This window comes from Coffea eugenioides, chromosome 3 (assembly GCF_003713205.1).
Source record: "Coffea eugenioides isolate CCC68of chromosome 3, Ceug_1.0, whole genome shotgun sequence".
NCBI classification, from domain to species: Eukaryota; Viridiplantae; Streptophyta; class Magnoliopsida; order Gentianales; family Rubiaceae; genus Coffea; species Coffea eugenioides.
Window position 1 is genome coordinate 14,076,230 of NC_040037.1, and position 13,832 is coordinate 14,090,061.

Sequence of the window (13,832 nt, forward strand, 5' to 3'; positions counted from 1 at the left end):
TTAATTTTGTAGTTCTTTTTTTTTTGCCTTTTTATTTTGGTGGTCTATTTTGCTTTCCTTCTCTATGTATAGATTTGCCAAAAGTAGAAAAAACTTGGGTAAAATTTCAGAAGTATTAATTAACTTTCTGAGTTTAACAAGGAGTGTAGGTGCTTTACCCAATTTTGAACTCTGAATTCTATAAGTTTATGCTAGTAGACAAAGGTAATTTACATCTAAGCATATAAAGATGTAACAAAAGAAATCATCCATCTAAAGTAGAAGCGGAATTTAGTAGGGTTGCTATTATAGATAGTAATTAGACTAGAGGCGTGGAATTTGGATTTTCGGATAAAGAAGTCATAAGCGCATATAACGTAGGAGGAGAGTTAAATTGAATGATAAGATGAGAGGAATTGTGATCTTGGATTCAGACCCTCCTATTTTAAAAAAAAATGTACGTAACGTCTTATAATGTCCAATTTCCAATATGGTATTGGGCTCTTATATTTTATATCGGGTCACTTTTTCTGCAAAAAAAAAAAAGTCATTTTTTCTAGAAAATAGCTCCAAATTTTTGTTGGTAAATGAAAAAATTGTGTGGAACAATGAACTTAGCAGGCTTAATTGAGGAGTGAATGGTAATTTTGAAATTTTATAGAAATTTTATTTCTTTTTTTAATATTTTATCTAGTGCCATGAAGGCTCAGTGTAGAGAAACATTGCTATTTTCAGATTTAAATTTCCATTGAACAATTGTCTTTGGCTGTCTCGGTCTCTTGTATTTTCTTAATCAACCTAACAAAGAAACTTGCCACAACTAATTTCTTAGATTTAACCTAGGTGAATGTTCAAACTCAATAACTTTTCTAAAATTATTACCCAAGTTCTTAAATTGTTTTGCTAGCTTGAGTATAAAGTTTCTTTTTTATATATATTTAGAAGAAAATCATAAGATATTAAGGCAAAATTGAAACGTAATTATTGTACGGAGATTTATTCCTGATTCTGTAGGGTCAATTTTGGTTTGCAAAACTTTGTTAATAAATAAACGACTGATGCATGTGATATTAATATATATCAGACCTAAATTAGTTGTATTTGCTGGAATTGACTGTCATGTTGAAGAAGTACACATCTTAGCATGAAAAATAAAAGCAAATTCCTGGTCTTTCTTTAATTAACTTTTTTCCCTTTGGATCGGAGATTAATTAAGTAAAACAGAATAATTGACCAAGTTAGCTAAGAATTCATTAAGGTCAGACATCTAAAACTTCATTAAGAGTCTTACTTGGATTAAAAGATATTAATCTCTGTATTAATACTTCTTTTAATCTCTGTATTAATTTGGTTTCTATTGTAATAATCTAGATATTATTAAAGTTTAATGACTTTAGACCACTCCAAATTACATGGAAGCTTTATTCTGAAAGCGTGAAACATAACAACCTTACAGCTGATACTTTTAACTTTTCAATCAAATAGAGAGAGGAAAAAGAAAAGGTTGTTAATTGTTGATGCTTTTGTACTTTCAAATGCTTTCCACTTCAATTCACTTGGTATCCACCACGTATCGAAATTGGATTTGTCTAGCCGAATAGGCACCGACCGGGCTAAAGGGCACCAAGTGTTAGTGTGTTGAAATTTGAAAAGATAAAGTTAGATTGAGTGAAAGGAAAAAAAAAATTACAATTAATTTGACAAAATATTCAAATTTAAATAAACAATAAATTCGAGTGTGAAAATAGTAAAATTGTGCACAATAAAAAGGCAGCTATTTGGCACTTGTGTGACAAATTCTTAATATTACTTAGTTAAATTTTGTGTATTATTCAGTTAATAGTTAATTAATTTTAAGGAAATAAAAAAGAACTAAAATATGATGTTTATGAATAAAAAATAACAATAGAATAAAAAGTGGAATAGAGATCGAGTAGCACAGAGAATAAAACAAAAGATCCGTTGTGGGTCAAATTGGCTAAAATGGGAGCGATGCATACATTTTTTTGACTTCAAATTATGCTAAAATCTCAACCGTCAAAAGAACTAAAATGGCACTAACTCAAAATCAAGAAAACCAAGTGCACTTTATCTTTACAATAACAGAAAGAATGGCACTAATTTTAAATTCTAGTTGTCCTGAACCAAAAGTGATAACTACTCTTAGAATGCAAATCAATTTTACAAGTATAATATTTTTTGTGTTTTTCCAACCATCAAAACTGTTGCAGAAAGATCCAAAATGCCCAGAAATTGTTAAAATGGCTTCAATTTTTTTTTTTTCAAAGTCGAGAATGGCTTGAACAGCATTCCCTCCTGATTCATTCATTATATAATGTAGAACAGCTACATACATCTGATCAATCCGCGTAAAAATCAAATCATAAATCAACGTTTTGGCTTCAATTTCTTGAGCTTGCCGACTGACTTGCTGACCCGACACAAATGTTATTACTCAGAATTTCTTGAAGAAGCGTTGATCTTTCCTGGATGAGGGGCCTTTGCAGTTGAGTACAGGTGTAAATAGAGTGCAAATTTTTCAACTAAAATTCCATTGTGGAATTTTTGTAAAAAGTCTTATTTACATGCAGACATAAAAGAGTTGTGCTTTTATATTCATTACTTCTACTACTGTCACCAGCTAGCTATTGTAGTGCTTCTCATCCGGTCTTTCGTGTTGCTTGACAACTCTAATAAATTAAACTATCCGAGTGTTCTTTGCTTTTCACTCAAATTGGTGGGTCAAACCGGTCTGGTGATTTCTTTTTCAGACTAATTTCATTTTGCACCTCTAAACTTGTATCATTTTTTCACTTATATTTTAAATTTTGATTTAGACATTTTACATCCTAAATTCTTAATTTTAGACCGTTTGCACCTAAACTTCAAGTTTGTCCTATTTAAATTTAATCGAAGATAATGTTAGCAAAATTAACGAGACAAAGGACGCTGTAAAGTAATGACAATATATCATTTTGTTCTAATTGCGATTCCTTTTGATCACTTTCAGCATGTTATCATTAATTTATATAATCCCAATTACTAATATTATTAGTAAAATCAATGAAATAAAAGACCGTATAAATTAATTACAAAATATCATTTTGTTCTATCTGCTATGCATTGGCTCCTTTGACCACTTTCAAAAAATTATTATTGATTCGTAGTGTCTTCTATGCTGTTAATTTGAGAATTTATAGTACAAAGTGTCTAAAATTAAAATTTCGGATGCAAAGTAGAGCTAGTCCCTTTTTTTTTTACCGAACTGGTCTGATTGGTCGGTCCAATCTAGATTTTAATCCTTTCGGGGGGAAAAAAATCAAATTTCTATCTTAATCTTTGGGTATTATTATTTGATGGTAAACATACCCCTAATTGATCTTGTAGTTTTGCTCATTAAATAACCTTCTTTCGTTTGTCTGCATTTTCTACTACTACTTAAAAAGGGCAGTAAAAGAATGGAAGTGATATCAAGAAAATGCCAATGCATCTGACATGAGCAGGAACGTAAGAATGACAATTACATTTCTGAACTCTTTAATATTATCAACTGCACATTCCTAACAATAGCTGTATCCTACAACTTGTTTAGAAGAATCACATTTCTGCCATTATCTATTTTTTAGTAATTGTGGGGCCTTTGAGACCCTCTAGATTCCTTTTTTCTCATTACCCCATTATATAATATGGCCATCTCAGATCACTGTTTTTTTTTTTTTTTTTTTTGGAGTTCTTTTAATAGTCTAAGAAAAAAAAAAAAAAAAAAGAAGGCCACAAAGTATGAAACAAACAATAAGTTAAAATGGGCAAAAATAAAAAAAAAAGAGTTTATTTAAATATGCACTTTCACTTTCTCCACACTGCATCTATACTTCCAAAAGCTGGTGGGGACACACACAGACACAACTCACTCTCACACTATGTTTCTGTCACAGATACAAACACAAGAACAAACAACAAAACCCTATTGTTAAACCATTAATCAAACACTTCTTTACACTAATCATCCTAATTAACTGTGCACTAATCATTGATTACACCAATCTTACTGAGAACTGTGGCAGTGTAACATAGCAGTGTGTTAGTATAAAGCAAAGCAAGTAATGATTTACAAAACCACCTCCAAAACAAAAGAAAAAACAACCAAAAAAAAATTCAAAAAGAGGCTCAAATGATCTTTCCTGTCACTTTCCTCTCATATATAACAAAAAATGAAGAAAGGAAAAACCCTAATAAACCAGACAAAACAAACAAACTCATATATGATATAACAAAGGTAGACATAAAGGATAAAGAAGTAAGTATACGTCAAGAGATCTTAAATTCGAATCTTTCTGATACCGTTGTTCGTTAACACGATAAAGAACAAGTTATTTACATCAGAGATCTTGAATTTAAATTTTGCTACTAATGTTGCCTGTGCACAGACAAAAAATAGAAAAAAGTTTACATCAAAGGGACTTTAAATTCAAGTCTTGCTACTACTACTATTGACCGTGGGCAGGATAAATAATTAAATTTATATGTCGAGATTTTAAATTTATGTCTTGTTACTACTGATGGTCGTAGATGAACAGAATTTCATGAATTGAGAACATGAGTTAGTTCTAGATACATGCAACCTGAGTAGATAAGTGGAGTTTTAGATACACGCAACTTCAGTAGATTTCATGAATTGAGAACGTGAATTAATTCTAGATGCATGCAGCCCTCCCAGAAACACAGCCGGGCCGAAAAGGAAGAAAATGTGCTCCCTTACCCTCATGGCATGGCCGCTATTTAGGTTTTAAGGCATTGTGATTTGTGACTCAAGAAAATACAGAACTTTCATCACCACAACGGAGGAAACATCAGCTAGTTTGACATTTACGGCCCGGCATTACAGTAATATTACACCACCCCCACCGCCCATTACTGAGGTCTTCGGAGGAGATTTTTTTTTTCTTTTGAATACTTTGTACAGAACACATAAATGCATTAATTGTAGGATTTTTTTTTTTAATTAGTTCTTAAAATAAGAAAGGTCAAACAGACAAATCTTTTCTTTATCTTTCTTTCTCGCTTCCCGTTCACTTTCCTCCATTAATCTCTCCCTTTTCTCTCTTGCTTTCTCTCCCCTGCTTTTTGCTCTCTGATCAGCACATATTAACCATCTACTACTACTCTTTTTCTCATTTGAGTGGATTTAAAGAACAAAGTTGTCAACTTTTTCCTTCCAACTTCAGCTTTAGTATCACTTTCTGTTACCTTGTTCGTTCCAAGAAAACATCACATTCACACAGTTTATGCCTTATATTCTTCCTTAACTGAAGTACTAATAATAAGTAACAAACTGCTGGATTGTCTTTGTTTGGGATTCTTGATATGGAGAGGGAGAATCTTCAAATGCCTTATGGGAGTGGAATTGGAGGATTTCACAGCAATGAGCTGAATTGCAGCAGCTCAGAAGTGCAGTTTCAGAATTGCTTTTTTAATCCCAGTTGGGACAATTCATTGGATCAGAATGATCCCTTTGAGTCTGCATTGAGCTCAATGGTGTCGTCTCCAGCTGCGTCGAATGCTGCCGGAGGAGGAGGAGGAGGAGGAGGAGGAGGAGGAGTTCCTGGCAGTAGTAATGGAGGCGAGAATGTTGTGCTGAGAGAACTAATTGGTCGATTAGGCAGCATCTGCAACTCTGGTGAAATTTCACCTCAGTCTTATATGGGAGGTGGAAATAATAGTACTAATACTTCTTGCTATAGTACTCCTCTGAATTCCCCTCCTAAGCTCAATCTGTCAATGATGGATCACCAGATCAGAGGGAACTTGCCAATTCCTGGCCACCATTTGCCTTCTCATTCAAGTTTTACACCATTTCCAACGGATCCCGGATTTGCTGAGAGGGCTGCAAGATTCTCTTGTTTTGCCAACAAGAGTTTAGGTGGCCTAAATAGCCAAATTGGACCACTGCATGATTCTGAATTGCAAAACAGATTGGTACAGAAGTTGGATTCTGGAAAGCTTTCCAGAGTTTCAAGTAATCAGTCCCTCAAGGTTAATTCTGGATCTCAATTGGATGTTCAGGACAGCAAAGATGGCTCTTTGCAGGATGGTATCTCAGCTTCTGATAGGAAATTCAGTAAATTGTCAGGGTCTTCGACACCTGAAAACACAGAATTTGGTGATTCCAGGGAGAATTCTTCAGTCTCTGAGCAGATCACAACTGGGGAAACTGGCAACAATGGCCAAAATGATGCCAATTCCAGGAAGAGGAAGTCAATTGCTAGGGGGAAAGCAAAAGAACCACCCTCTTCCTCCAACTCTGCCAAAGATGCCAATGTAATGAAAGCTTCTTTACAGAATTCTTCAATTTTGTATATTTTACTTTGCTTTTGGAAACTAAATAGAGTTTATCAAATGCAGGGTGCATCTGATAGTAATGAATCAAATGCAAAAAGAAGCAAGTCAGGTGAAGAAAATGCGGATGAAAAAGATGCCACACAAGCCATGGCAGACACAAATGGCACTGACAAAGCTGCAGGGGATGGAAATCAGAAACAAAACAAGGAGAATTCTAAGCCACCAGAGGCCCCTAAGGACTATATTCATGTTAGAGCCAGGAGGGGCCAGGCTACTGATGCACATAGCCTAGCTGAAAGAGTATGAATTATACCAATAATGATATTTTAACCATTTTTACTCGAATCTTTTTGCTGTCAGATCTCAACTTACTGATCACTTTTTGGATCTTATCCTTGCAGGTTAGAAGAGAGAAAATCAGTGAAAGAATGAAGCTCTTACAAGATCTTGTGCCTGGTTGCAATAAGGTACTTCAGAGGATGCTAACTTTGCAGCTGTCTGGAAACAAATCACTTGTACATGAGATTTTTCTGACAAAAACAGTAAAAGTGCAGAATTTTAAACAGTTTCTTGAACTTCTGTTATAGGTGACTGGAAAAGCTGTTATGCTTGATGAGATCATAAACTATGTCCAATCTCTGCAACGCCAAGTTGAGGTGAATTATATATCCTGATTCCTAACTAAATAATCCTGAGTTTTGCTGAATAAGATCTTTCTTGAATTTTACTAACTTGTTGAACTGGTTTTGATCTTGCAGTTTCTTTCAATGAAATTAGCAACAATCAATCCAAGAATGGAATTTAATGCAGAAGCACTTGTATCCAAGGATGTAAGTTGTACAATTTTTGAGTACATAGTTTCTATTTGTAAACTTCAACTTTAGAATCTGGCCTCAAACATCTTCATCTTATAACAAATTCAGGTCCTACATTCTCGTGGATCTTTACCTCATAACATGTATTCATCAGAGGCCTCAGCAGCAGGATTCCCTTATCCAATGCAATCTCAAAATGGGACAAATTTGCCAAGTGCAGCCATTCCTAATGGCCAAGATGTTCCCTTCTCAATGAACCATCTGAGTGCTGCTATCAGTCGAAATCAAGGCATTCATTTGCCACCTTTGGATAATTTTGGTGAAGCAGCTTCTCAGGTAATGAAGGAATTCTTCACTTGATCATCAAAGAGAATGAAGAAATGTGTGATCTTGATTCCTAAAAATTGTTGGTCAATTTAATGTTTTTCAGATTCCATCTTTCTGGGAGGATGATCTCCATACTGTTGTCCAGATGGGTTTTGGCCAAAATCAGACACAGAATTTTCATGGTTAGTTAATTGATTTGATGCTTTTCTTTAAGAAACAAAATCTCAAATTTACATGGTCATGTCAAGATTGAATAGTTTGAATGCAAATTCTTAATCTGCGGCTTGTTAAATTGCAGGTATAATGCCCACAGCTCAAATGAAGGTTGAGCTATGAAAGATATTTATCAGCATTACTGATTTCAATTGAAGCCCCGAGTGAGAGAGGCTTCTGTACATAGGCATATGTGGCAGTTCAAACAAATTGGATCCAATTGAAGAGAAAATCAATTTTTCTCCTCCATTCTGATTTTGTACCTGGCTATTTATTTCAGCAGATATATTTTTTTGGAGAATATTTACATTCCCTTGTAAAATTCAAGAACTAATTGCACTGTAGTGTCCAGTGTAACATGCTGTAGCATGGTGAGAATTGTGTTGAAGGGCTGATAAGAGGGGAGCTAGATTATGTATCCTATTATTGCAACCTTTTTTTTACATGTTCTCTTACCATTCAGAATTTAATGACTAATTTATTTATTGAAAAACCTTATTATTGTAATGTATCATTTATTCCCTCCTTTTCTTCTTCCTGATTGTTGCTCTTTTTTTTTTTTTTTTTTCCATTTCTTCATTTATTTCTTCAGTCTTGAAAAATCACTAGTCTCATCAGAGGGTCAATTTTTTTTAAAAAAAAAAAAAAGAAAAAGAAGAAGAAAGAAAATCCCCATTCTGATTTTGCTTTGTTAATTGCTCCAAATTTCGCAAGACAATTAAACAAAGCCTCATGTTTTGAATAATGCTACTAATTACCTCCATTTGGGAGCAGTAATCAGTTACTTTTAACCAACTGACAATATAGCAATCACTGAGATTAATCACAAATTGATAGAGTTATTTGCTAGTTTATCAACAAGGGCAAAACTAGATGTTGAAATTTGGGAAGGCAAAACTAGTAAAGAAGTTGTATTTAATGGGGGGCATCCTTACATTTTGCAAAGAACTTCAGGGGAAAAGCATAATATTTAGAAGGATATAACTGAAAACTTTTGACATTTTAAGGGGACATAAAATGATTTCAAATATCTTAGGGGGACAAAAATTTAATTTTGAGGATATGTGCAAGAATTTTTAATTTTTTTTAGTGGGATATATAAGAATTTCAAGGATATGTAAATGAACATTATTATTAGCTTTTTTTTTAAAAAAAATTAAAGTTAAGTTAGGCAAAATGCCTAAATATAAATGGATAATAGGTGTGAGTATTTGCATTCAAACAATTAAGTTAAAAAAAAAATTTGGCACACTAAAAACAGACCATTTGGAGCCTATTTGAATAACCCCTAAAGCTTTCTTTTTGGACCTTATCCTCGAATGGAAATAAACCACAAAAGATATCATCATAAAAGCGTTATTTCATTATTGTCAATAAGAATTAAGTGGTGATAGGTGCAGATGGGAATTCCTGTATTGCTTTAAATATTTTTTTTCCCCAGCATATGTCTTAATCAAGAAAAGTTTTGCTTGTAGGACATAATAATATATGATTTAAACCTTAAATCGCGTGACTTGTGGAGGACTGGATTCTTATTTGTAACCAGCTGTTAGTGGGGACAAATTGTCACTTGAGTCCAGTTGGTTGATTTAAGTATATGTTGACAGTACTTGTAGTTGTAATAGTTGTACTACACTTGAGCTGGACCCAAAAGGCACTTTGACAACCCCTCTAATTCACTGTTTATAGTCTAATCTGATGAAGATTTTTAGTGTCCTGGCCTCAACTTTCAAGTATCATCTTGGAAGGAAGAGAGGCTAAATTATATGCCAGTACCCTACAAGTTTGTGGCTTTTATTCATTTTCATATGTGCCCACCAGACATTATTCTTTATCTAGTCCCTCAACTTTCCTAACTTAATTAAGAGCTAATAGTACTTGAATTTAAGAGTTAATAGTACCCAAACACACTCAATTATTTAAGAGTTAATAGTACTTGAATTTAACCATACTTGTCAATTAGTTTGTAGTCACTCTCGATCTCGTAGAAATTTAGAATGTTTTCACCTATTAACATACTTGGATTTCGTCTCATCTGACAGATCAGGGTTCGAACTTGGCTGTCAGGCTTAGAGGCAGGGAGGGATTAGGTGAGGGGAGAAGGTTAAAAGGGGGAAAAAAAAAGACATACATGGGTTTTTCATATAATCTCGTTGATTGTGGAGACTTTGTCCATTTGGACTTGTGTTTGTGCCCATAATTAAGACAAAGAAGCCCATCTTTTACTGATACTGAAATGGTGAAAAGAAGATTTGAATTCAATCATTCACTTTTGACATTCTTGGGACAATTGATGCCAAGAACATTTGTTTCTTTGTGATGGCTCTGCATGATTATTCTATTTTGCATGATTGAGGGGTTAATTTAGTGCACACCTCTGACAGTTCTTGGAGGGGAATTTTCACCCTCTGAGAATAAAAGAACATTATAAATGGTACAAGACAGCAAAGATAGTTGATTTTTTCCTAAGTAACCTTTTTGTTGGGGTTTTATAATGGGAATGATGGATGGGAGCATTGTAAATCCAGGTTGGCAGTAATGAAGTTATGACTTGGCCAAGGAATCAGAGAACATTTGAAATCCAATCTACTTTACAAAGTAATGGAAAAGAAAGTTCAGTGGATAAGTAGAAGAATAAAGCAGTGGATTTTAGATGGAGACAGGTACTATTTAAAGATTAGACAAAACCTTTCCTCCATTAAGGGGCTGCCAAAGAAACCAAAAAAAACTTTTATAAATGACAAGAAAAATAATGTGCAGCCTTTACCTTGACTTCTTTGGAGGCTGATGAATATGTTCTTCTTATAAAGTTGCTTTTTATATGAAAATTGCATATTGTACCACAGGAAAAGAAAAGGATACCATGTTTTGAAGAAACCCCAAAAAAGCAGAGTCTACTATTTTGCACATTTTCTGTGAAATTTTATTGTGTTTCGTTTATTCCCATCTTTTTCCAGCCCATTTCACTCTTTTTTATTGGTTTTTTTTTTGTGGTTAATCACGTACTCAATTTTCCTTTTTGTTTCTCTACCCTCTTACCATTACCAACTGAAAATGAGAAAAGGTGAGATCCCGTTTGGATTGCTATTTTTTGAAGTTTTTACAGAAAAATATACTGTAACAATTTGAGATATATGAGATCAAAAAGTGATTAGAAAATGTGTTTACAGAAAATATAAAAAAATCTCCTTAAATGATCTAATTTTTGTGAACGAAAGAAAAATAGTGAAAAAAATTTCCAAGAGCATGAAATTATTCTTAGTGTCAAACGTATTTTTCGTATCTTAAAGCCATTTTGCTAAGTCGATTTTGAAAGAGCTATTTACAATGAAAACTTACGCCCACTATCAGTATTTGTTCGTTCAAGTGGAATGATAATCCAAATTTTGTTGAGGACAGATTAGATAGAAAGTTGTCCAAACATTTGATAAATACATCTCAACTGTCAATGATTTACCAGAAGTTTCCTTTTAGTATGTGTTTTCTCTTTAATCCAAATTGTTTTTAGCCCAGCATAGAAATTTCTGATGGAAGACAGCTATACCAGCAATTTGGACTAACATTTTTTTTTTGGGGGTTCCCTAGATTTTACAGAAAGAAGTAATTGGTGTATGATGTCTATATACCTAAGAGAATAAGTGAATTCTTTTCTTTCATACTCTTTGATAATTTTTCCTAAAGTTTTTCTAATCTCAACCCACAGGTAATTATTAACTTTTGTAAGAGTCTGGTGGATTGGTTAGACAAGATTCCCATCAACAAGAAAGTCAAGGTAAAAAGGCAATAAAAGGATGGCAAGTATGGTAATGAATCTCCTCTTAGAATCCTAAAAAAAAGTCAATATGGTTGGTGAAAACAAAAACAGGAGAGGAAAATCTACAGTCAATTTATCAAATTTATTGAGGGTGTCAACCTAACAACAAATCAACAGAGCAAAAAACAGTTGATTTTTGACTTCAACATCAAGGACTTGTATTTTCTTATGGTTTTCCCTGATTTTACTCCTGACATTATGAAGAAAATTGGTCCACATTGATAGAGGGCATGATGGAATGTGTTTTCTTGGTGGGGTTAAAAATAAACTTATCATTAGAAGGGGGTCCAATTACCAGCCTGTCACTCTTCTTCACATTGGTGTACATGTCACACCCACCCTTTTCACTTTATGTCCTTTTCTTTCAGCTTAAGAAGCCTTGGCCTTAACATATATTGGTTGGTATGATTTTGATTAGGATGAGAGGAAAGACAGGCTGTGAAAAACCATTCATCATTTTGATTTCACAAATCAGATCATGCAACCCCCACTCAACAATAATTAACTGCCTCTAACTAACAAATAGATGCCTTGAAAAGACCATAATTGAAGTTTTGGTGAGAGTAAACTGCTTTATCATCATGTTTTACTAGTGTGTGATTTGCTGCAGTAATTCCTTTATCACCATGTTTAACTAGTGTGTGAATTTGCAACAATGATGTGTTATTTCATTTTGTTTTTACTATAAAATTACCGCCTTTAATTTTCTTACAGTGTAGTGTAATCAGTAATGTAATGTGATTATCACACAAGTGTATACAATACTGTGCTATATTCTGTCAAATCTTTCAAATCTCACCAACATCTTCAAACCCTCTAGAAATAGTGATTACAGGGCCCGTTTAAAAAATTAGATAATTTTATAAGTACTAAACAGGTGATATGATATTTTTGTGCTAGGCAATATCAAAGGCATGGCAAATGCACATTTAAGCTACAAAAGAGGACGATTTTGGACCATACTATATATCATTTTCTTGTACAGTTTGCTGTCCTTTGGCAAGAATCATTTGTGTGCAGGAAGAAGTCTCAGTCTTCATTATTGATATCATCAGCTAATTAATACTATACAATAGGCATGCAAATTTTTTTCCCACAACAAGTCTGAAATTACAGCAAATATGCAATGTACTTTTATCAAATCTTCTGAATGACATTTACATGAAGATCATGACTTTCTTATGAATTTTTTTTTGAATCATGTTCTGGGTTTCATTAGAATAACCCATCAAAGTAAATTTTTCTAAAATTAGTAGTTTTACAAAATTTTATAGATTAATCTTATATACGCTGTAAGTCTATACACTACCGCCATTAGATGTATGACACGTGACCAAATTTTTAAATTTGCACATATGTCATGTATCCAACTGTGATAGTGTATACACTGATAGTGTTCTTCCTTTTGTATTGTGTGCATGTATGTCATAAGTTGAAAGGTCTAAAAATAAAATTCCAAGAATGTGAACAAAACTTTCTGATATTCAGACCGAAAATGGCCCTTACCAATATGACTAACCTCGCCTTGACAGATATTCGTTACATTCATTATTTGCATCACCTAACTCACATGTGGGGCATGCCTGAATTTGATTCACCAAAGATCTCTATATATTCATATATACAAAACACATTTTTTCTTTTTTTTTTCTTCCTTCCTTTCGAGTGTAATGGTTGGCATTGTGAGAATATCACTTTCAAGACCATTTCCACCATTGAATTAGGGTATAACAGGTTATTCTCTTGTCCTCCTGCAATAAAGGAAAATTGGATATATTTCATTCCCATCCAAGAATTGAATGGCTCGGGTTGAATTGCCCTCGTCTGCTTCATTTTCCCATCTTCTCTTAGCTATAATTTGCCTCTGATCAGATGGTCCACTGGTAGGGAGAGATACTAGTCATAGAAGACAATGCCACAAGCCTCTTGTCTTATGGTCTTCATGACATGATAGACTCCTACAATCAGGAGGCTGCCGAAGTGAACAAGTACTTGTGGCCTGTCTGCATTTGGCTTCCATAGTTTTTCTTCACGCTTAGAAGCCAAGAATACTCCTATCATCCACTTGAAGATTGCCCCCCATCCTCTTGACACATAAACCAAACAAATAAATGATCTAAGCTACTAGCAAACTTCAGTTTTTGCTTTTGAGATCTTTCCACAGGCCCACTTACCTGTACTGCTAGGACCACTCTATCCATTCAAATCTCTTTAAAAATTCTTCCTTTCATATGGGGAATCATAAAAAGCCCTGGTGTAGGTAAGAGAAGAGCAAGCACATAATTAGAGTGCAATCAAAGCTTGTTGGTTCAGAACTTAGGCCTTTTTACTGTCGAAATCGCCAC

General features: G+C 33.8%; 1 protein-coding gene across 1 annotated transcript; it reads left to right on the forward strand.

The window, feature by feature from the left end:
* Positions 1–5,053: 5,053 nt before the first annotated feature.
* Positions 5,054–8,180, forward strand: LOC113765140 (transcription factor bHLH77-like). The gene is made up of 8 exons (XM_027309218.1): positions 5,054–6,297; positions 6,382–6,618; positions 6,720–6,785; positions 6,906–6,974; positions 7,077–7,148; positions 7,242–7,469; positions 7,564–7,642; positions 7,759–8,180. The coding sequence occupies exons 1-8, from the start codon at positions 5,344–5,346 to the stop codon at positions 7,794–7,796; spliced, it is 1,743 nt and encodes a 580-aa protein (XP_027165019.1). The 5' UTR covers positions 5,054–5,343; the 3' UTR covers positions 7,797–8,180.
* The last annotated feature ends 5,652 nt before the right edge of the window (positions 8,181–13,832 follow it).